Raw genomic sequence first — 25,053 nt, forward strand, 5'->3', positions numbered from 1 at the left:
TATTACATGGGCATTAAAAATGACAAATGCTCATGGCACAATATTAAGAGAAACTGCAAAAATACAAACATGAAGATTCACAATGACTATAGCTTTGTGTGCATGCATGAAGACAAGTTGACTTTATGGGATTATGTGTGTATTTAAGGTTTTCTTAATCTTTCGTGCTACATTGAAATAATGTGTAGGTCTCATACTCCTGAAAGCATAGTCTGAATTCAACTATAGTTACTGAATAAGTACATGTCACTATTTTCCTAATTGGTGTCAACTCATTTGATTGACCCCTTGCCTTCCATTCTTTTTTATTATTTTTATAATTTCTTTATTGATTAAGGTATTACATATGTGTCCTTTTCCCCCATTACCCCCCGACCCCCCCACTCATGCTCTCACCCCCCTATTGTCTGTGTCCATTGGTTAGTCTTATAAGCATGCATACAAGTCCTTTGGTTGATCTCTCCCTCTTATCCTCACCCTCCCCTACCTTCCTTCTGAGGTTTGACAGTCTGATCGATGCTTCTCTGTCTCTGGATTGTTTTCCATTCTTTATCTGCATAGAAGGAAGTCACATATGGTGGAAACAGAACTCTGGTCATATTTATTTTGAAGTTTTATAAAGCATACACAAGCTTCATACTTAAAAAATTTAAAATAAACCTGGTCATATTATTTAGAAGTCTTAAAAAGCAGAAACGGGCTTCATACTTAAAACTTTAAAACAGTGGAAAAGCTAGAAAAGCAAAGTGGTATAGACATTTATTTCTGTAGAAACCAGTGAAGAGCTGAGCTTGTTTTTCATGCGTGACATCCGCGGTTGGGATGTGTTCCTCAACAATTGGAAAGAGCAGTGGTCATCTGGTTTCTGAATCTGACCTACCTGATGATGCCCGATCTCTGTTTTCCTTCATCTGAGCACATTTCTTAGGCACGCGAAGAAAGCAAGGAGGAGGTGACAGTGAGACAAGCATCTTGTGGCTTCTGGAGCCGAGGAATTAGTTGAGCTGGGCAGACCTCTGGAGGTGATTTATCCAAAGGTTCACTTCACTGCAGACTTCTGTTTGTAAATTTTCTTAAAGCCCCCTTGATTTGATATGTTTATTCAATCTGTAGTTGTAGTCTTCTGGGGACATACTTAAGAATAGCCCCTTTCTTTTCATAAAGCAGTGTTCCACCACTAGTTTCCTTCTGCTTCTCAGGAATGTTAGAAAACTCAACACTTGGTGAGAAGGCAAAGATTAAAGTGATGGTGTGTTGCAATGAAAACACTCTTTCATCCACGGAGCCACAAGTTATTAACAGTGTCTGATGGGTCTCTGGGTCATTAGAGATGATTTATGTGTCATTGAAAATATAAGCCATTTTTTTTCAAAATTAGCACAAAAAATTACAATATACATGATGTATACAATTTTTTAAAAAATATTATTTTCTTCCCAGTCACAGTAGTCCCCACCGCCATGCCCACCTTATTCGTCTTTAATTTAGAAAGTTTGTCCCCAGAGCCTGCCCGTCTAGACCCTTTTTCTATCCACTTCATGCCTCAAGTAACTTATACACTTCTTCCAACTTCCCTTTCCCCAATCTTTTGTTCTGACCATAACCAGGATGTTCGTGATGAGGCAGAACTAAAGTGAAAGCAAAGTAGTGTTTACTGTGAAATGAGGGGATATTGATTTTTTTTTTTATCAACTGCCTGGCTTTGGCTGACGGGTGGAAAAGAGTAGGAAGCATCTATGTGGAGTGATTATGGATTTTACTGAACCTGGAAAACTTTATGTTTAGAGCTCCTTCATACTATTTTTTTTTAATAAAAAGGAAGCTCCTGATAAATATTTTTGTCTCACATGCATTAAAGTTTCTGTATTTAGAACTATTCCCCATTTTAAAAATTAGCAGGCTTATCAATTACAAAAAGGCATAAAGTATCACTTCCAAATATGCATCAGTAAATTCTATAGGTATAATTATAATGTCACCATCAGGGGCCCACTTTCGCAATTCCCCTGAGCCCCCAAAGGGGATTTTATGTAATTGTCAGATGTGTCAGATTGTAGTCTCAATTTGACGCCTCTGCCTTATCACTGTATATATCTGATATTTACATTCTTTAGTTGCTAGTATGTGCATTCTAATTTCAGCCGCTTTCTACCCCACTCCTCCAAGATTGGCAAATATAAAGGAAATTCCGAAGGTTCCCATTAAGCCTGTGTTGGGTAAGTTCACCTAACGAAGTTAGCTTTTCAGTGGTGTTTCACCCACGGGCCAGGGGAATGGGACTGAAGAAGGTGTAGTTCCCTCAAGTGTCGAATAGACCAACTCAAGCAGGCCAGTACCCCTTGTTTCTTCCTTGCCCAGGAGGCTTCCCACAGTCTCTCCCGCCACCTGCCTGGTTCCACAAAGCACTAGATGCTGAGGCTAATATCTGGTGAGGGGCTGCTAATGCCAGTCAGGGGCTCCGCCACCTCAAGCTGAGGGTGCCCCTACCCTGTTCCTCAGGGGCTGCGGTGGCCTTGGATGGGGCTGCTTACCACCCTCTGCCCCTGGAGAGTGTCTTCAGGTGTCCACATGCAGCTAGCAAGTATGGAGAATTGAGATGTACCTCGGTGTATGCCCAGCTGTGCATTTTTATTTTTTCACTATTTTGTTCAGTTGATTTGTTCTCCCTATTAGTCAATAACAGGCTCCGGAATATCGAACTTGGCCAGCAGATCCCCAGGACATCTCTTAGTCCCTTGTCTCTTTGTCAGGGAACCTTACACTTCAGTGGCTAGTAAAAGGGAAGCCTTCCATTGTGTACAGCTCCAAGAGTGTCCCATTGCAGTTGAGTCAGGAGTGGGTAAATAAGAATTTGGCTTTTGGAGTAAATGCACACATGGGTGAATGACTTAATTTTGTGCTTTGACAAGAGCAAATGTTGGGGATGGACATGTGAATGCATATCCACCACCAGACTCTTGGTGCCTCTCTTGCAGGGACACTTCTTATACCAAGACACCTGCCTCTACTGCTGCACAAGTTTCCCCAAACAAATCTCATCCCACTGATCCTTCCATCAGTGTGCACCTCCCCTTCCCATCCTATACCTTGACTAGCCTCCTTGGACATCCTTTTACTCCTTGCTTCTAGAAACAATCCTTGGCTTAAGTCTTTGTGAAGATCACTTCTAAGGACTCGATAATGTGTTTATGCATAGTTCTATATAGTTTCATAAATAGCTACTCCCTATGTGTGTGAGATAGGTAAGTAGGTAGGTAGGTACATATGAAACAACTCATTTTTGCTTGAGTCTGTTTCTTTGGGTGCTTGGAACTAATTATCAGAACCGCAAATTTGATGCATATTTTAAGTCAATTTAATGATAGCACCATCATTTAACTGCCCACCTAATTCTAGCTCAACATTGACATATATTCAAAAATTGCCATGTATCAATAACACTCATTCATTCATTCATTCATTCATTCAAAATATTTAATGAGTACCATATGTGACCGGAACAAGAAAGTAAGGCATGGTCCTAGTTCTCATGGAGCTCCAGTCTAGTGGGGGAGACAGGTAGAGAAATAATTACAGTCCATTAGATAAGTGCTATAATGGGGGCAGGCTTATTTATAAACCATGAGAGATCAAGTCCAGCAAGGGAATTAAGGGTTTACCAGAGCCAGGCTCCTAAATATCAGTAGACCCAGTCATGGCATAGATTTCATAGTTTGGATTGACATGTAGAAATCTGGAAACAACTATGCTGATTTAGAAGCAGGAGAGGCTTTGTAAATAAAGGCCACGGCACTCCATGATTTTTTGATTTTTTGAGTGGGAGTCTTTCTTAGTGGAGACATCTACCTGAAGTAGATGAATGCTGACTCGCTCGACTCCTCAATAATCTCAGTCTTCGCTTTTTTAGCCCAGGAAACAATAACAAACACAGCATTTAGTACAGAATAGTTTCATCTTCAGAAGAAATAAAATTACAAATGAAATACCTTTCATGCTCATGTAATTTGACCAATCTTAATACCTTAAACTGTTCAGTAAGTTCAATATGGGAAGATGGAAAAGAAACACATGGGACATAATCCTGGAATATCAAATATACAGATTTTGATTGAAACATGTTCCCGGGACAGGTACAGAGAGGATGGGAATTTAGGGGAAATGAGAGGGGGCTTTGTCTTGGGCCCGCTCCCTTCTGTGAGCCATGAGACTGGCCTCTGTCCCCACATATAGGTGCACTGTGGGCAGTTTATGTGAAAGCACTTTGTAAACTGTGAAGCATTTTACCAATGCGAGGCCGGATTATTATCATTATTTTAAAATGCTACCTTATCGCCTGGAAAAGTTAACATGCCTGCAGAGAGTCACTTAAGCAATGAAAAAAGTCTAGTTTCTGAAATATCTCTGCCCTAATTATGCAGTGAATCATCTCCAACCAGTGCTGGTGGATTTTAAGACTCAGTCCTGAAATTTTGCATAATTCAAAAGAGATTGCTGTATTTTTTTCCTCAGTTTAGCAGACCATAAATACATTCATATGCTCTTTGTTGACCCCTCACCTAGAATTATAAAATAATTTCTGGTTAAAATTACAAAAACACTTTGCTTTTATAAGGTTCTCCAAATTTTAGGGGTCTAGGTGTTTGTGAGTCTTACATTGTCTAAAAAGCATCACCTTTGTGCTGACAGTGGGTAAGGCACAAGTTTTCCAGCATCGATCATTGTGAGCAGAACAATCATAAATGAGAACTGGTCCAGCATTTCAAAATTACATCCCAAATGGTCCAAGCTTGGAGCATTTCACCTGAAAATTATTATATTATATATAAAATTTTATATTATATATAAAATTATGCATACAGTTCAATACATACATTCATTAAATTGTAAATCTAAGATGTAAACCTGTATGACATCATCTAGTAGAAATCTTCCATTTTGCAGATAATAAAACTGAGGCACAGAGAGTCTAAATTGTTTACCTGAGGTCATTCAGCTAGTTAGTGGCAGAGTCAGAACCTGGATTCACATCGCTTGACTTCCACTACAGTGGTTTACCTACCACGCTAACATGCAGAAGTTCAAGTACATTTACAAAAATGGGTATTGGTGTCAAACTAGCACACATTCCTATTCTGTTATTTTATGTTGGGTGATATTAAGATCATGGCGTGTGTTTTTTAATCCTTACCCCAGGATATGTTTGCTTGTTTTTAAATTGATTTTTAGAGAGAAAGGGAGAGAGAGAAATATTGATATGAGAGAGAAACGTTGATTAGTTGTCTCCCATATGTACCCCGACCAGGATCAAATCCATAACCTAGATATGTGCCCTGACCAAGAATCAAACCTGTAACCTTTTGATGTAGAAGATGATGCTTCAAGCAACTGAGCCACCCAGCCAGGACAAGATCATGCCTATTTTTTTTTTCCAAAAAATTACATGTCTATTGAAATATCTGCATTGAAGTTGATGTGAGGCATGTCTTAGTTACCAAGCCCAAGTCAGTAAACCTGAGTCTCTTTTGGGTTCTTCATTTAAACTTGAGCCTGAAAATTAATGTTGAAAGGAAATGAGAATAGGCAGCACGATGGCTGTATTCTGTTTCTGGAAGATAGCTAAATGTAGAATATATTTCAAAACACTCTATTTATTGTCCATGTCTTGAAGTTCCCCAAACCCCATTCTTCTTGAAGGTGTTGAGTCTCTGACGGGTTAGACTTGATCAGCCGTGAAACTGCGACCTAATGTAAACTTGCTAAGAAATAGCAGAATAATATCCTTGCCCTGAGGGTAAAACACTCAACTCTAGGTTTCCCTCTTTTATCCCTGCTCAGACGACAGTCATATTTCTTTGTTAGTATTTCCTCTTTGCATTGTGGTCCAATTGACGTTGATAGATAGCAAGGAGAAACTGAATTCAAAAGAAAAAAAAAAAAAGGAAAAAAACAAAGCTCTCACACTGTTGGCTCAAAACTAACGGGTGTGGAAAGCTCTCTAGCTGGGCCTCTCCGTTCTGTTATTTCCTTAGGCTGCAGCTGCTGACAGCAGACACACTGAGCTATCATTTGGCCACATTTGGCTCATGTAAATTGTGATAAACAGCGAGCCCATAATATTTATTTTAAAGATTCGTTCCATGAAGGTAAGCATTCTTGACGTGTGTATACATGCTGGTAAGTGGAAAGCTGCAGATGGGGAAGATGGGCTCTTCATTTCATGCCACACGATTAATACGGCTGCATGGTGCTCTCTCCCCACAGGTGCAGGGGTGCTGGGACCCTTTGAAGAAGTGTGTAGCTAATAGCCCATCTATAATTCAGAAGGCGTCTTCGATGGAAGACCCCCGGGGGATAAATGGACCGTCTGTAAGTAAACAGCATGTCAGTCTTAAGGAAAGAGTTATTACTTTCAAAATCGTCATGACTATTTTTGTTGTAACCTGAGTGTCTAGAAATTCCTCAAAAGCTCTGTACCAATTTTTAATGATTTTTAAAGTTAAGAATTAAGGAGTACACTATTTTCTCAGCCAGACCTACTTGATATCTTTCTTAGAGGCATCAGTTATCAAAAGTAGAGTTCCAGAAGGAAAAGCCAACCTTTAGTATTACTTAATTACTAGTTCACCAAAAGCATAAGGTAATTTGAAGTCTTACGGTTTTCTTTGCCCCCGGGATAACATGTATTTGTCTCATAAGACTTGAAATTAATATCTAAGTTTGGATTGTCTTATATGTATTTGTTTTAGAAATACGTGTGTGTGTGTGTGTGTGTGTATCTTTCAAATGTTTAGTGTGGTAGTTTTGCAGTTTCATGAACTCTAGGAATGGCTTTACATGAAGGAATTCTCTAGGTCTCTGAGGTTTTCTTTTGTTTGTTTCTCTTGTGAGCAGAAGAGAAAGGATCCAGAAAATTTCCCCAGATTCCTATCAGGAAGAAATAGTTGCCTCATAAGCAAATATTCCCAATTAGAGGTAATCTTAGGAATAACCTTTCAGTTCTTTGGAACTTGAATAAGTCAGCGGGTATTAATTTTAGGAAAAGCATCTTTCAGTAAGTGAGCTGTTCCTTGGGACATTTCCGTACAATATTTGGGGTGACATATGTGACTTGCTCTGATCGGTTGTGGCGCCCTTAGACCTGTGGTTTCGTAGCTCAGCCTTGTTCACAATAGAATTATCACAAACCCAAAGTGTGATCTTTAGTAATGCTGTTGTGGTTCCTGTAAATGCGTGTCTTACAAGACCTCTTGGTGTTAGGCAATAAGCAGGGGCTGCTAATGGATGAGGATTTTAATAACAAAGGGTCAAGTGCTATATCGGCACTTTGCAGTCAGACTGTATGCAATTACAGTGTATTTTATGGATCTCCTCGGTCATCTTGTGAGGTAATTCACACAAACACTTCCAGATCATTCCGTGTAGCACAACTTTTACCCTGAACAGGCAAAGCACCCTGAACTTAACCCATCTAATTGGTTTGTTTGTTCTTTTAAGCTCCCGTTATGGGCCGGGGGTGTTTGATTTTATTATCATGTTAAAAATACTTTTGTAGCGCATATAAAATAAATGAAAAATAAACTCACTGGTCACTACTCCCTGCTGCCCCTTTTTATGTAACTTTGTTACTTAGATTGATGACAGTATATGCTGATAATATTTCTATTGCTACTTTATGTTACGCAAATTCTAATTTAAGAATGGAGACATTAACTATGATTTGAGACTGGAATGAATGAACAGAATGCAATGATTCCTTTTTCTCTTGCCCATCACCACGAAAAGAGGTGTCCAGTGAGCAATCTCATGATAGGGCATTTTGAGGTTTTTGTTTCGTCACGTGAAGAGTGAAGCAGTTTTGTTCTTAAAGGATGCCTGGCTGTCTCAGAGGCACGAGACTGGGGAGGGTTTTTCTCAGGGGTGGACACTGCGATTTGGTTCCTGCCTGCTGGACCGTGGAGGCACACAGGGCCCCTGCGCAGAGCCTTGGCCGGCCTCCTCCAGGCTCACTGCCTCTGGCTCTCGGGTTTCCTCCTTTCCTTAGGACGGCGGGAAACAGGTTCAAGATGGGAAGAGGACCTAGAACGTAGAACAAAATGTTAAGATAATTCAGGAAAATAAAGGATGGAAAGGATATCTAGAATAATTCCAGAAGCGCTCACACTCCCAAACATGAATAGAACTTTCCCTTGCTCTTTGTGTTTATCTTTCAAAAGCTTTCTTAGAAAGCATCTCAGAATAAACACAAGAATATATGGGACCTGACCCCCACTACCCGCTTCAACGTTATCAACATCCTGCCATCCTCATTTCATCTTCCGCACCCCCACCCTCCTCAGCACCACAGGGTCATTTCTTTAGATAAATTTCACGTACATCGAAAGGCACCGTCTTAACGGTATCATCCTGACAAGTGGTCATTCCGAGCACAATTAGAATTTCCATCTCCCCAGCCAGTTCTCATGCCCCTTCTCACTCAGTACCTCCCCAATACCCATCCCCCACCCCAGAGACAAGCGCGGTTCCAATCTGTGATCGGTTTCACCTGTTCCCAAAGTTTACACAGATTGAATCCTGACAGAATGTGTTCTCTTTTATTTCTGCCTTTTTCATGCAGCATTAGGTCTGCGAGACGCATCGTTATTGAACGTGTGTCAGTCGGTTATTCATTTTTATTATGGAATAGTATTGCATAGCACATTCTTTTTAAAGAATATTAAACATATTCTAAGCACTTGTCTGGAGACTTCAGTTTCTGCAAATGTAAAATGAGGAGCTTGAAAGCCAATTAACCTAATACTGGCTCCGCTTTATTATTTATAATTCGTGCTTGCCTCCACTCTGTAGCTGATAGGAAGACTGGATGCTTGCTTCCCTCAGCATGTTCCTCTTAGAAGCAGGACCTTTGGTTTCCCCACCAGAGATGGTATTTAAATACAAAAACAAAGCTCTTTCGTAGGTTTTGCATGCAAAGCCAGTTGATAAAACATATCTCTGTGTGTATAATTATCAGTATAGTCTTGTGAATGTCTGTTGCCTTTGTAAACGGTGATCCTTGCTCAACTTTACATGGTTCTTTCTTTACTCTATGGATAGACATGTATGTGACCAGATAGGAGAGGAGTCAGTGAAACCCCCTCATTTCTTCCTAGTAGGCCAGACACCTGGTGTGGACAGGAAGCTAACAAGATGCCATGACAGCTGGGGGCCCAGGGCGTCTCGCTGTGGGAGAGGCCAAGAGGAGCTCCCTTGGCATTTCCGTGGGCAGCGAGCGGCCATAGTGCGCGGGTCCCTTAGAGAAGGGTGCGTTTTCTTAATCTTGGTGCGGTCATGCTAGGTGTCACTTGTAGCTGGAAGTTGCGAGGTGGCTCGTGACACTTGAGGGAGGAGAAATGATTGATTATTTGAACATCAGAGGGTACAATATCCCTGTAGTAGCCTCTTGACCCCAGCCGGGCTTTGGAGATGCGTCTCACGGGACAAAGGACCGTGGGCAGAGGTGAAGTCATTTCTCATTCTGATCCTGGGTAGGTGCAGCACTGGGCAAAGGCTGTTCAATCAGAAGTCCCACCTTTTTTTATTCTGGAAAGTTCTTCTGGTGTGTTTTCCACATCTAGGAAGAAGTAGCTTGTGCGATTTTGTAAGTTTTGTCCACTCCTCGATTCCCCTGATGAGGACAAAAAGGAGAGGAGGGCCGTTTGTGGGGCGCTGCCTCATTTCTGCCACAGTTCTGGCCACTCCTCTGTTGTCTCTTGAGGAGTCCCCATTTGGAGCATAATCCACTCTCTCTCAGTAAACAACTCTGAAACACAAACATGAGAGAGCCAAGCTATGGCTGCATCTTTCCACTTTTTTAGTTTATGAGGATTTCTAGAAGGAAATCATGTCATGATAAGGAAAGCATCTACTAGCTCCTTGAAAAAAAGTGAATTAAAAAAGAAATCACCATATCCTTTCTTGAGGCTGTAAGGCTTGCAGTTAATAAAATCCACCATGGAAGCCTGACTGGCATAGCTCAGTGGTTGAGCATCGATCCATGAACCAGGAAGTCACAGTTTGATTCCTGGTCAGAGCACATGCCTGGTTTGTGGGCTCAATCCCCAGTAGGAGGCGTGCAGGAGGCAGCCGATCAATGCTTTTCTCTCATCACTGATGTTTCGATCTCTCTCTCCCTCTCCTTTCCTCTTGGCTATCAATACAAATATATATATTTTTTAAAAACCCACCGTGGAAAAAACTAAACCTTGTGTCTGAATTGGGTAGGCAGTCTTGTATTGTGAAAACTACCTTTTAGATTCAGAGGCAGACGACCTGATTTAACATTTACTAGATAAAAGACCTGGGCAGATTTCTAAGTACCAGCCTCCTTAACTGAAACACTGGAGATAATAATATTTACCCTCTCTTATTAAAAATTACATTTTTGTAGGTTAAATGGGATCATGTATTTTAAAGTTCTTTGAAAACTGAAAAGTACAACATAACTTTAATGTGCTTTTATTGGAAATGTCTCTAGAAAAGTGTGGTCATGGATAAAAAAATTACCTGGTCACCTGTAAGTCTACAGTCAATATTTAAAAAGCAACCATCACACCTATGCCAGGTGTGACATGCACCAACACTACTTATGTTTGGTTATGACGTTGCCAGCTGTGGGGAAATCAGGTCTCCTGCTACTCTAAAAGGAGCATGTTATTATGCATGCTAGATAGATAATTTACTTTCATGACAAAAATTTTAGGTGATGATATTTGAGAGCTTTGCAAAGTAATTACATGTAGGGCTCCATTGTGTTATGTCGCCTTTAAATTATGGTAAATTTGAAATGCTAACAGCAGCTTTGCTGGGATGCTGGGTTTGGCAAGAAAACCATGAAATAAAATATGTATGTACCCTATTGCTATACTTGGACATTCTAAAAATGAAAAGTGACTTTTAACCAAAGTGGAAGAATTAAATATCTATTTCATTAACAGAGAGAGGCACACAGTTTAGCAGAATTTACTAAAAGTAGTTATAACAAGTTTGATACATATGTCAAATTAACTGGGAAATTATCAATTAAACCACGACTTAAATTTTTTTTAGCTACACCACGAATGAGATGTTTTATATGAGTGGAACTTTTAGGTAACTTACATGTAAAGCTATAGAACCCAGTGGTTTTATTTCTTTTATTAAAAAGCAGGAGCAACTTATTGGAAGCCTGTATTAGTTTCTTCAGATTCCTAGAACAACATACCATAGACTGGGGCTTAAAACAGCAAGCATGTATTGTCTTAGTTCTGGAGGCTAGAAGTCCAAGGGCAGGGTGTGGGCAGGGCTCTCTCTGAAACCTGTAGGCAGGCCTTCCTTGCTTCTCAGCTTCGGAGGTGTGCGAACAGTCCTTGCCATTCCTGGAGTAACAGCCCCAGCACTTCTGTCTCCGCCTACCTTGTCACATGGCCTTCTCCCCCTATGTCTGTCTCTTCTTCTAAGGACACCAGTGATATTGGACTAGGGTGCAACCTAGTGACCTCATCTTCTCTTGATCACATTTGCAAACACTGTTCCCAAATAAGGTCACATTCCTAGATACTGGGGATTAGGACTTCAACCTATGTCTTTTTTTGGCGGGGGGGGGGAGGAGCGGGGGGTGGGTGGCAGAGGACACAATTCAATCCATCACAAAACCTAATAATAAGAAAGGGAAGCCTAAAGCTGTATCAATGTGCCTACCTATTCCACCCCTCTTGAATAATTCTAGTTTCTTTGGTTGCAAGTAGTGGGACTGACCAGGAGCTGACAAGCAAACAGGAGGAAAGTATTAAGAAAAATGGTATCCAGGGAATTCAGGCAGTTTTCTTTGTACATTTCTCTATCTTTATTATTATTTGTAAGTCTTCCCTTTGTTTACAGACTGGCTTTCTCTATTCCCTTTGCATAGTGCCGGCTGCTGACTGTGGCTGCCATGTGACTGGGCCATCGACGTGCAGAAGGCAAGACTGTGCTCCTCCTGCACAGGCCAGGGCCCTGGCTGGTGGAACAGGGAGCAACAGCAGCCACATGGCACTTCCCAGAGAAGGAGCGGGCAGACTGTGACCCTTTAAGAAGCCCCAGGCTGTGCGTGTTGAGGCCCCAGTTTGAAAGCAGAGCTCTAGTCCTACATCTTTATCCTGCAGGTGGGGAGGTTTACCCCTTAATGTGCCATCACCCACCTCTAATCATTTTGATGGAAATATCTAGCAGTGAGTATAGATAATTCTTTCCTGATGATTTAAGGTCCTTGTTACAGCTACCGGTTATAAGCTGTATCCCTGATGTACTAGTTTTTCTTCTCTCCCTCGATTTGTCTGAGAGCAGCGATGCTGTGCATTTTTAGCACTAGGTGGCAAAGCAGGGACCAAACACAGCAAGTAGATACTAACCTGAAAATGGGCAGACAGGTGGGCGTAGTGGAGAAAGCCCTGGCGTGGAGTCAGAATACCAGGTTTTGGGTCACAGCTTACTAAGGAAGGGACCTGGGGAGAGTTATTTCACCTTCTGAGCCTCAGGTTTGTTTTTATAAATAGAGATGATAATATCTGCACTGCTGGGTCACTGTGATGAAGAAATAAGGTATCGTCTGCCAAAGTACTTTGTAGGCTGCACAGCAGTGCACACAGCAAGTAGTGCCAAGCCCGCGGGTGTCCTTTCAGAGGGGCAGGGCACTGTGAGTCAGACGTAGCTGCGTCGGTCCTTGCTCTGCACTTGGGCTGCTCTTTAACCTTTCTCAGCCTCAAGTTCATCCCATTACTGCAGGATGCTGGGCCCGTCAGTGCGCCTCCTTTGGGCCATCTTCCTAATCTGTAAATGAGATGATGCTAATTACTTACAGCACAGGCTGGTATGAAGATTGAAGGGGGTTACCTGTGAGAGTTCTTTGAATGGTGCCTGACAATCTTAGCACTTGCTATTGTTACTAATATCAAAAATGCCAGGCACACAATAGAGCAAATGCTTAAAAACACCATTGTTAGTGTGTTAACAATAGAGCAAATGCTTAAAAACACAATTGTAAATTGATGAGACTGGGGCGGTGAGGTACTGTCTTTCATTTTAGACATAGTGTTAAGAAAAGATTATGACTAGGGATGTCTGACCAGGATGGGAGGAATTAGGCAAAGTTTTGCCTTGAATAGGCAAGGCTGGTTGGACACACTAGAAGAGCCACATTGTGTGATCCAAGAATTTGGGGGAGTCTGGCTGTCGAACTTCAAATTGGGCACCGGGTTGTATTAGCGGTAGGGTATTTTAGGTAAAGGGTAAACCCTAGACAGGAAAATTGTTCCAGAGCCAGGACAGTGACTTGTTTATATTTCCAGGGCCAAACACAATGCCACAAATGCCCTTTATTTGCATTTGTTTATCTGAGCTGGCCAGAACTTTGTGCCCTGGTACAGCTCACATGGTCCATATGCCTTGAACAGATGGAGTGTGACAAGGATGAACGTTGCTTGCGGCGGATGCTAGAAAGAAAGGAAAGAGAATCTCTAACCATTCAGACTCACTGCCTGTGGCTCTACTAGGGTAGAACTAGAAGAGAGCTCCTCAGTTCTTCATTTTACCAAATGCGCAGGGGTCTGAGAGCTCAAATTACTGTAGAGGTCAGGACCGGGGACCTATAACCAGTTGGCAGTGATGGGATACAATCTCTCTTTTGAGGAAAAGGCACATACTTTGGGATATTTTTGTTTGTTTGGAGGTAGGAAGGGAAGCTTCAGTACTTAAAAGAAAAAAACTAAAAACCTTCCTGGTTGACAATTCTGTTAGGAGTGATGCTAATCACCAGAAGAATGAGCTAGAATAAGAAAGCCAATCCTATATAATAAAAGGCTAATATGCAAATTGTCCCCTCGACCAGGAGTTCAACAAGGGGGCAAGGCTGGCTAACCGTCCACGGCCCCTCCCCCCCGCCACCCCCACCCCCTGATCGGGGCGGGCTGGCTGGACCCCACCCATGCACAGATTTGTGCACTGGGCCTCTGGTTTAATATAATGCCACTACAATAAACATTTTTCTGTAAAGAACCTGACAGTATTTTAGGCTTTGTGCACCAGAAGATTCTATGACATGTCTCAGCTCCTCAGCTGTGGCATGCAAGGTGCCATAGATCAGACCCATAGGAAGGCAGAGATGCCAGTTCTCTTGTCTGCGTGGGGTGGTTCGTTTGGCAGCTTTTCTCGTCATGGCTGCAGGGAAGCACCCGCCTTCGCAAAGAGCCCAGATCACGCTCAGAGCTGTTCGTGCCCGGCCAGGTTTCGTGAAGGTAGAGGCCTGCCCCAAGCACACACCTCTGCTGAGAACCCTCTCTAAGTGCACCTCCGTTAACGGAAAACCCCTGACAATTCCAGCAGAGGATGAGGTTTATTTTTACATGTGCTTTTATGAAAATACGATTATCAACGAAAATAACAATGTAGTTTAATTGTACCTATGTATATGAGTATGGGAAAGTAGATGGGCAAAATATACCAAATTTTCCTATGTGTTTTGCAAATAAATCTTATTCATTGCAGAATTTTTCTAAACTGCTCTACAAGGTTAAACTAGGTCAATTAAAGTTCATATTTCAAAGAAGTTCTTGAATTTTTAAAAGCGGCATCTCAAATTCAATCTTAACATAGATCGGACTAACATCCTCCTAATTTGAAAAAGTTTGATCATATAATGCACGAACCTGTACGCCCATGTCGCATTAATAAAGCAGTAACTGAGCTTGTGCTCTTATCAGTTGGAGTCAGAGGATACCCGTGAGGGGACAGGTGGGAGCATGAGCTTGGGGGCAGTGGAAGGCTTGCGTTGGGGGCCTGACTCACCTGCTGCCTGAGTGGGTGCAAATCTCTGAGCATCTCTGAGCATCTTTGAACCGTAATATTTCAGGGCTGTGTGTCTCAGAATCGTGTGAGGACTAAAAGGAGAGCACGAGTAACTTCACTGAGCAAGGTAGCAATATACATACACATTATGTGTTTACCAAGAACACATCTGAAAAAACAACGAATGCCCGTGTGTTCTTCTGGGTGGTATTAAACAACAACAACAACAGACCTTGTACTCTTCAACAATTTCCGCCTTTCTTTTGGAAGGGAAAGGGAAAAATCTTTTTAAAATTACTGATTTTAGCTCATTAATTGTTTTATTTTGAAGGATGGCATGCATAATGCGAAGGGATGCAAGAGAGAATTGGTATTGGGTTGTAAATAATAAAGTGGATGACTGTATATTGGTTTGTTCTCACTTTTACTTAAATCACGAATTAAACTAAAGTTATTTTCAGGGATCCCAGAATTTATGGTAATCGATTTTGATATCTAGAAATTCTCAAAATTTTACTATATCAAAAATCATTTGGCAAGTATATAGTATATGCTGATTTCTTTCATGAGGTTGCTATATTTCTCTCAAAGTATAGCCATCTAGGATTTTTTAAACAATAAAATATTATGTTTTGAGAGTGACCAAATATTAATCTCAACAGTAGTTATATTTATAAAGATAAAAATGAATGTTATATTGTTACCTTAAAATGTCATTAAAAAGTTAGGTTATTTATTTTAAAATGATCTATTTTTTTAAAATTCCATATCTAATTTCCATTTTCATCAAGAAACAGATTTTGTTAGAATAAGGAGAAATGACCAAAAACATATTTTACTGTTTTTACTTTAGCTGCTTATAGTAGTGTCTATTCCAGTTTCTGTGGAACATTGCAAACCCATACATTTACCTGGCCCCATCTGGTAAGCTGGGCTGGGTAACTTTAAAAATGAGTTCAAAAATATTTTGTGTTCGGGCATGTAAAATTATGTGCCCTGAAAAATGTTTATAATTGGTTAGCCATGCCTGCATTTAACCACTTGCGTTCTCAAAATAAGAAACTGTTGGTGGTGAGGAGAAACCCAAGTAACTTATAAATAATTCCATCTATAGAGCTGACTTTGATTAAAGTTCATTTGTTCAGATGTTCGCATTAGACATTAAAATTAGTAGTTTGCTCAGATTCCAAATTATTTGAGGGAAAATGTACTCATACTATGGACTAACAAAATCAGATCTATATTTTAATGTAATAATTAGCATGTTATCTTATATTTTTTAAACAGATTATCTGTATGTTTTCCCTAGGATAATTATTGAATACGGTGACTGATTTCAATAAAAATGGACATATCTCACACTTCTACATTTTAAATTCGAACTGTGGGTCAGACTGCCATCTTAAAATGGTACAGCCAACAAAAGTTTCACATGAACATGTGATCTATCCGTGATATTAGATGAGGACTGTAATTCACAGGCCCATCAGCTCAGGCAGCAAGAGAAGTAACCGGGCTAATTCACACGTGTGTGCCGCGCGTCTGCGGTGAACTCATTACTTAGCGCAGTGGAGTCCCTTTGAAGGTTGCGTTAACTTCTTGGGACAAAGGCGATCTGCAATTTTAGTTGCAGTTAGTGGCTTCCATGTATTCTGCTAATAAGAAGCGAATTGATTTTGATATTACTTTGTTCTCACCTACCTCAAAAATTGAGAAAAGAGATTATAATACTAAAGGCATTTGTAAAAGCAAACAACAACAACAACAACACAGACACACACACACACACACACACACACACAAGTTTACAACCCTGTAGCTTAATTGAAAGTTTCAAGATGATAAATGTGTTTTGCTAAAGTGAAAAAATATATTATAATAAAATTGATTGAGATATTATGCAAAGAACCCTTTAAAGTTGTTGCCAAAAAAGTTGTTTGTATTTTTTTTAAAAAAAGTTGTTTGTATTGATAGCTAAATTCTCCAGATATTGTATATTTGTTAACTTGATAACAGTTCTTGAACATACAAGTTGCAGAGAAAGATAAAATGGGCTGGTTTTCTGGGAAGGTATCAGCGTTGTGTCCTTGGAGATGTTCAGTGTCTATTAAGTAAGAATAAATAACATTTGTTAGGCATTTACTATGTAGCCAGGGATGTTCTAAGCACTTTACACATACAGCTTTGGCTCATAGTACCTGGTAATAATCTGTTGGAGACTGTGCGTGGGAATTGGTGGAAGTGGATTACCTCCCAAATCCCTCTGACTGCTGAGATTTAGTGAATCCAGATTTATTACCTAGCGCCTATGAAAGAGAGGAGATGGGGCTATCAGGATTAAGGTAGTTTTTCAATATTCAAGGAGGTAAAATGGATAATGCTCTGTGTTCCTTTGGGGTTAACATATAATTTTGAAGAAAACTTGCCGTATTTTTTTTCCAGAAAGGTTCACATAAAGTACATACAGTTTAGAAATACTTATGCTGTTTCTTGCCATTTCTCAAGCCTTTTGTAAGCCCCAAAATATAGTATTAAAGCCCCTTCATTCTTTTGAATATCTTACTTATTGATCTGTGATAAAATAATATAAGCTTTAGCTGGTTATAAATGAACTCAGGGGGCATAATCTTGTTTCTTTTCTTTTCACTTATTTCTTTTTCTTTTTAACAGAAGCTCAGATCAATAGTGACAAATTTAATCTCAAAATGGGAAATCTAATTTCTTATTGTGTAGGTAATAAGACACCTTTGAAAATATGTGCAGCCTTTAGAGAAAAGTATAACAGTCTTACTTGTGAAATATTTAGAAAACACAAAGCAATCTAACTAACTTTTCTATGGATTTAGGGAAAAATAGGTATGTTTAAGCTTTGATGGTTTTAAAAAAAATATCAAGAGGCCCCATTTTTCCCAATTTGAAGTCTTAGAGAAGTAAAGGAATTCTACAATAATTTCTCCAGTTAACAAATGCTTGCTTTTCCATGCATCCTACATTTACAAATTTCTGTAGGAATTCTAGGGATAAATCTTCATCTTGCTTTGAATAGCCTTTTGTATAACTTCTGTTGTTTCTTCACATATACACAAATCCCTTCCTATTTGTAGTTCCACATTTTTCAAAATATTAATCTATGAGTATTTCCAGTTAATTTAGAATTAAACTCACAAATATGCTTATCTTATTAGCCTTAATGCCATGTCACTGCAATGTAATATGAGGACAAATCTGGGAAATGACTGCAAACATCATATTCAGCCTTTTTTAAAAATTCATTTTACAGAGAGAGAGAGAGAAACATTGATGTAAGAGAGAAACATCTATTGGTTGTCTCCCAATCCATCCTGACCAGGGATCGAACCGGTTACCTGGGTATGTGCCCTGACAAGGAATGAACCGGCCCGCCACCTTTTGGTGTGCACTGGATGGTGCTCTAACCAACTGAGCCACACCAGCCAGGGCCCAGACATTTTAAATATTTTTTTCTCATTTTTTCAATTGAGGCTGTTTTCATTTATTATTAATTATACTACATATAATCTCTTTGATTCAACTCTAAATAACAGTGCTGGCTTAATTTGAATTAGAAAAAAATTAAGTGTTTACTTATTTTTTATTTTTGGAGGAGATTCAAGTATAGCATGAGGGGAATAGTTAATCTACCATGTCCAGCCGAGAGTAGTCTAGAGATAAATACTTAATTTTTTTAAAAAAAATTTAGATGCATGTTGAGATTCATGGCACTTTGGGAACTGAAATATATTTGCAACTAACTACATAGAGCGTTAGCTGTGATTCCCTATATCAGTTTTAGAAAGACATACATTTCATCTCAGTTTTAAAAAGCTTCTTGACGATAGTATATTTTCGGTTCATTTATTTTATGTGTGTATATAGTTTTGGATCTAAAACCATGTCCCCCACTTCAGTCTTGATTTCTAATCTTCACTCCCTGGGATGGAATGGTCCCCAAGTGACTAGGAGTTAGCTTCACTCAGCTCACTCAAGCTGAATGGTGCCTGGGGGTGTGGCGGGGACAGGAAGCGCCTCCTCTGGCTCTCAGAGGTGTGGTTCTGTTGACTTTGGAGAGAAAGGAAACAAGTATCTCCTAAAGTGGATTAGACACGGCCAGACAAGATGATATACATTTGCACTCTAAACTCTCAAGCAGCTGTGAGAAGGCCTTATGTGTGAAATTTCTTACCTTCTTAAAAACCTTGATGGAGTTGTAGCTGAGCCCTTAACAGTCAAAAACAAACTGCCAATGAAGTTTATTTTCCTTTTTGCTGAGTTTTCTGGACCATTGTTCCGCTTGAGGGGCCCTGTTTGTTAGTTTTGGCTCGGGCACCTCTCTTCCTTCAGGATAAGCTGTCCTTAGGCACTTGCACACCTCGGTGCTCAGGGCGGCCTGACAGTTTATTCACAGCCCCTGCTAAAGCATAATTCAGCTGCGGGACTTCCTGTCCCAGAGGAGGGGGTGCAGGGGGGGGATGGGGGGGTGTCTGCTCTGTCATGTCCATGTTGTGAAAAACCGGGCCATTTCTGTTTGTTCTCACAGAGGGTTCCTGCTAGAAGTTTTATCCCCAAGCTGGCTCTCAGCCCCTTTCGCTGGGACTTGGACACTGATCGGATTTTCTGCTTTCACGGCCCCTTTAAAAACAAAATTAAAATATTTAATTCAACATTAACGGTGCTTACAAGCTACCCAGCAGAATAAAATCACATTACAAACATTGTAGTATTAGATTTGATCGCCACTTATTTCTTCTAGCCTGTCCAGGGATTTCTGCATGTTCAGTAGAACTAATTTGCTGTCAGACACTGAGGTCTTCTAGAAGGCCAGCAGGCTCCAGAAATTAATTTATCCAAATAGCCGAGCCCTCCTAGGCCAACCATAGAGGGATCCCAAAATGGCCTGGGAAGGCAGAGCGTCCTTTTGAAGTCTGGAATGTTTTGACTGACTTGAAACAGGCGGCTGGAATGAAAGGATAATTTTCAGTGACCCAAGGGATTTTTTTTTTTTTGCCATTTTCAAATATTAGGTAAAACAAAGAGAAATTGCTTGCTCTAATTTAGAAAGACTTAGTAATCAGGAAGGCAACCAGACTGAGAGAGAATAAAGTTCCAAGGTATAGAGCAGAGACATTTATAGCCGGCTGGCAATATCAGAAGTTATACCCTTAGAAGAAAAATCTTGGAGGGCTGTATTTTAGTCGACATATCTGTATTTCCATCTGCTACACCTGAATTATTTTCATAATATATTTTTTTTAAGCAGAAAAAGTTAATTGCTTTGATTTATTGTGATCTAAAAACATTGCTATATTTTAATCTTACTTTTATTAAACAAACAGGAGGTTGTAATTTAAAATAGCCTACTCTACTACATTGGCTTACTAGAAACACTGAGTTGATATTTCATATTTGTCTAATTTTCAAAAAATGTCAGTAGATCTTCAGAGCAGACTGTTCTGTGAGCTGCCAGGACTTTCCAATGTTTTTTGACTCCAAGTGGGAGTAGTCGGTCAAAATCATTTTGAATGGGTTCATTCCTTACACTGTAGATAAATATTCATTGTCACAGAAACAAAAACACACATGCACACAAAACACCCTTTCTGTTCTTAGTGAAGAAAATGAATTAAAAGTAGAAATGGTAACCAAACAACTGATCGTTAAGACAGAAGTAGGGAATGCTTTTTTTTTAAACACAATATATTCCATGTCACCTATAGTGCAATTAAGCGCTTACATAGTATACTTAAGAAAACAAGGATTAAATAATACTTGCAATTTAAGAGTTGTGGATAGTAGATGCCAACTGATTGTGAACTTAGGCTTTATTTTACAGTTTTGGAGAATTATAAAATAATTTATGTACTGATGAGGCCACAAGCACGCCAATCCTGTTGTTGGCAATTGCCACGCTTTAATTGGTGAAGTATGTCCTGATTTCATTTAAATAATAAGGAAATTATGATTTTATTTATTTTGGTTTGTTGTGGGGTTGGTTTGCTTGTTTTGAATTGGGTGGATCAGCATTCTACATTCTCACTGCTGAAGTTGTCAAGCCTTATTTCTTTAAGTTTCATCTTTAATTTTTGCACCAGTTTTCCATTTCCTCAGCCGCCCTTACAAAGCCAAAGAACCCTGTAAAAATAAGAAAAACCTCTGAAGACAGTGTATTTCTCTTGGGAGGTGACATTCATGTTATTCGTGGGTGTTATAGAGAGACAATAGCATTGTCCTTTCACCTTTTCGTCATCTTCAAGTTCTTTTACCTACTGAAGTTCTGAGTAAAAAATGTCAATAATTATGAGAAATAGTCTTTGAGAGAGAAGGAAATAAAGAGGGTTAAGGGACAGTTGACTGGGGCCAGGAGTGTTGATGAATTTTGAAGGGAAGGCGAGTCAAGCTATCTTTGGTAATAAGAAGTATGACTCTATGTAAGTACATAATAGAGATTTGAGAAATGTGCTCAGCTGTATGGCAGAAAATAATCCTTCATATGAACTGGCTGAGGATCAGCTGTACTAACTCTCATTATTCGAAAAGCCATAGTTTTCTCCTTGGCTTCTCTGCCGGACAGAAGTCTCCTCCTGTTTTGAAGTCAAAGGCTAATGCCTGTGTGAAGTCTATTTTGCTAACTCCAACTAGTTGTCTTTTCTCTTCTTGATCCTTTATGAACTCTACTGTACTAGTAGCCCTCAGTACGTTAAATTACAACTCTGAATTCTCAGAGGAGCACCCTTTCCTGTCTCTTAATCACTAGCCCATTACTGTTGCCTGGTAGTTAACTGGCTACTAAGTCAATATTGCTTCAATGAATGAATGAATGAATGAATGAATAAAGGACATGAAAAAAGACAAACTATAAATACTGGGAAAGGTACCAAAAGCTATCTTTGTGATGATAGGTTATTTTTTATTCATTATCCTCATCTATGTGTAACTAGCTAATGCCAACTTGATCTATAGAGGGGGTAATTATTACAGTTAATTGAGATTATGTTTGCACACCATGATCCAGATTTATTCAGTTTATTAATCCCATTCTTAAAAAAAATTTTGTAGATTTTATATAGCATGTAATATGTCAAAGTACAGATATACTTAGTTTATTATATTCAATGCTTTTCAAATAAGAGAAAAATTAGAATTTCAAAAGAAAGTTTGACTTGCAAAGTGTCTTGTTGGGAGTATTTAGAGTAAACAATTATGGTTTTAATAGAGGCTGTAATGTTCAATGGCCTGTTGTTGAAACGTTTTGTTTGCTTTTAATTCTTTTACTTACAACAGTCACTCCCATTGCATAAGAATCTTCAAAGTAAGTGGAATGCAAATTTGTGTAAAAAAAAGCCCTGGTTAACATAATTTTTGGAGTTTCCCATCATTTATTCCAACAGTACTAATCTTGGCATCTTTCTGTCATGGTGATGCCTGGTATGAACTTTATCAGTAGTAAAGATGTGCAAACATAATTAATTAGCTTATTCTTTTGATGTTCAGATTCAACTTGGTTTTGAACCTGTGGTCAACTGCATAGTTTTACAGAGCCAGAAGCAGACACTTCCTTTATTATAAAAGGATAAATCAGATTAATTTCTCTTGGAGTTAGTAGTAAGAAATTGGGACGCAGAGGATTGGAGAGGGAGAACATGGCTTTGAGGTCATGTGACTTGGGTTCTCATTGGGCATTGTTACTGACTGGCTGTGTGACCCACATCAGGCTACTTACCTGGCCTTCCTCATCTGAGAAATGAGCTAGTAAGATGTCATGGAGTCACTAGAAATAGATGATGCTTGACATATGCTAGCTACTCAACTAACATTGGTCTCTGTCTTCTGAGACAATCTCTTTCTTTCTTTTACTGGACACTAAATCAGCCTTTCTTTTTTATCACATCACCAAGAAGGAAGGTCAGAGGCAAGATTAGTGCTAATTATTGGAAACTGTCTTATTCCAGATCTTGGTATAGTTCTCTACTTTTTATCTACTTTACTGATTTTTATTTTTATTTTTTTGCATTTTCATAAAAGGCTGTGCTATTTCTATACAAATACTACATTGAAATAAAACTTCAAGCAATACAACAGATTATTAAAAAATAAAGCAAAGGAAAACCACTTTAAATCTTACTATTGACAAATAGCCACTGGTAATATTAGATATATCATTCTAGACTTTTCTTGATGCATATGGAAAATAATTTTATAAAAGTTGGATCATTCTATGTAATTCTATTTGATTTCAAGAGAAGAAAAAAAAACTTGAGTGAGCTAAATAATTGCTGAACTCCAGGAAGATTTTATTTTTACAAATAATAGTAATTTATAAAAGACAATCTCAAGAGAAAAAGATTAATATGAAACTATCAGGGGAGAGTTATATTTTAACTACATGTATCCATGTTAGATAGGCTATTGACTTTTTTCTGTAAAACCTGAGAAAAATAGCCCACATCTCAATTCCGTTTTCCTAGCTGCCAGTTTTTGTTAGTTATTTTTTTTGACATTGTCAAGGTTTATGACATTCTGTTAGGGACAGTCTAATAGTCTTTTAATTTTAAGTGCTAAATACTCTACCATTTTAGTAAATCCAGTTTGTTTGCTTTGATATCTGTAGTAATTTTGGGGGGAAGTGCTCTGCTCCCTGATTTTGTGCAAGTTTAGAATGCATATGTGCATATGGAAAATAATTGTCTTCATACTTAAAAGGCAACTTGGAAGCCCATAAGACCAGTGGGTCTCAGCTCCCCCACCCCCCGACCCCCACAGCTAATTTTTTAGACATCACACCAGTGTTTTTTATTATTTCATGTTACTGCGGAGAATAATGAGATCGACTTGTTTCTTCTACCTTGTGCATGGTTACCAGGTAGATTCTTTTATCTTGAATATCCTTATGTTCTTTCTTTGTCCTTGAGGTTACATGACAACATCTGTTTGGGAATTGATTTTTCTGTACTACTGTTTTGCCTTTTTTGTGGCACATAATGTGTCTTTTCAAAAAGTATTTATTAGGAAAATTTTACTGTTGCTATGTGAGATTGGTGTGCTCTTTTAATTGTCAAGTTCAAGTATAGATTTCGGGGAAGATTTGTTTCATTATATTTAAATTTTTGGTCTACTTCATTTATTGAATTAATTCCTTCTGGGTATTGATTATGCATATGTTAGATATCTTTTATCTGTCCTTCATATAATTTATACCAAATTTGTTTTGAATTCTTTTCCATTTCATTTTGAATAATTTTCTCCAGCTTCTTTTATTGTGGTTCTTGACTATTTAATTCATATTTAGTCTATTTACTGTTTCTTCTAGTGTAGCATTTATCTTTGTGACATTCCTGGTCTTCTTTTCTTATTTTTTTCTGGAATTCTGCCTGATCATATGCTCTATATTTTATTTAAAACTTCTTGTAAACTCTTTTTCACTCTTCCTGCATAAGATCTCTTGTGTCGTAGGTAGTTCCAAGCTATTGGGCACCTTTCTGACATTCGGCTTTGGACTATAATAAGCTTAGAAGACATCATCATTCATTCATGAGGCCACTTGAAGGGGCAGTAGGGAAGCTAGTGATTTCCTCTGAGAAACCGGGTGGGCATTGTACAAAATGCACAACCTCTTACATTTTGTAGGAATGCTTAGAATTTATGTGGCACTTTCCAGATTGAGGGTCCTTCACTGTATATGTGTCATTTGATCATTGCAACAATATATGAGTAGACAGGAAATATTACATGTTTTGTGTTTTTTTTTACAGTGGAGGGGATTGGATTTCAGAGTGTGTGAGTCTTGGTCAGGGTCATCAGGCTAGTGAACCAGGTCCGGGACAAGGTCACCAGTACTGAAACCCCACCTCTAGTTCCTAGTTTGGTTGTGTTTTTTTCATCTCACTTTGCTTCTTGTGCCGGTGGGGAAAAGACACCAAAGATTATTGTATTAATTGCATAAATTCTCCCAATTTTTAAAGTACAATCCTGCATCTTGATTTACTAAATAGCAACAAGAATATCAGGGACAGTATGTCTTAAGTGGCAGCATAGGGCATGGAGCTTACAGGGGGTCTAATGGCTTCATGAACAGCCCCTCCCACCTCTCTTCCCCATGTGCATCTTTGGTTCTAGCCATGCACCTTCGTGTTGTGGCATAATCACTCTTCTCACCTATGCTGGTTACTCTGCCTAGAAAGCCCTGCTTGTCTTGCCTAACCCTTC

At 39.2% G+C, this 25,053-nt stretch overlaps 1 protein-coding gene across 10 annotated transcripts in view; it reads left to right on the forward strand.

Annotated features, from left to right (window-relative positions):
- The window catches only part of EYA1 (EYA transcriptional coactivator and phosphatase 1), a 302,957-nt gene that overhangs the window by 6,288 nt on the left and 271,616 nt on the right, over positions 1–25,053 (forward strand). For 8 of the 10 annotated variants that reach the window (XM_059672901.1, XM_059672898.1, XM_059672900.1 and 5 more), the window contains one exon: positions 6,262–6,366. In XM_059672901.1, the coding sequence (XP_059528884.1) occupies positions 6,334–6,366 (33 nt within the window). In that variant the 5' untranslated portion in view covers positions 6,262–6,333. Of the gene's footprint in view, positions 1–6,258; positions 6,367–25,053 lie in introns of those variants that run through there. The other 2 variants (XM_059672903.1, XM_059672908.1) reach the window with 1 other exon arrangement.

The sequence above is a fragment of the Myotis daubentonii genome, chromosome 17 (genome assembly GCF_963259705.1).
Source record: "Myotis daubentonii chromosome 17, mMyoDau2.1, whole genome shotgun sequence".
Classification (NCBI taxonomy): Eukaryota; Metazoa; Chordata; class Mammalia; order Chiroptera; family Vespertilionidae; genus Myotis; species Myotis daubentonii.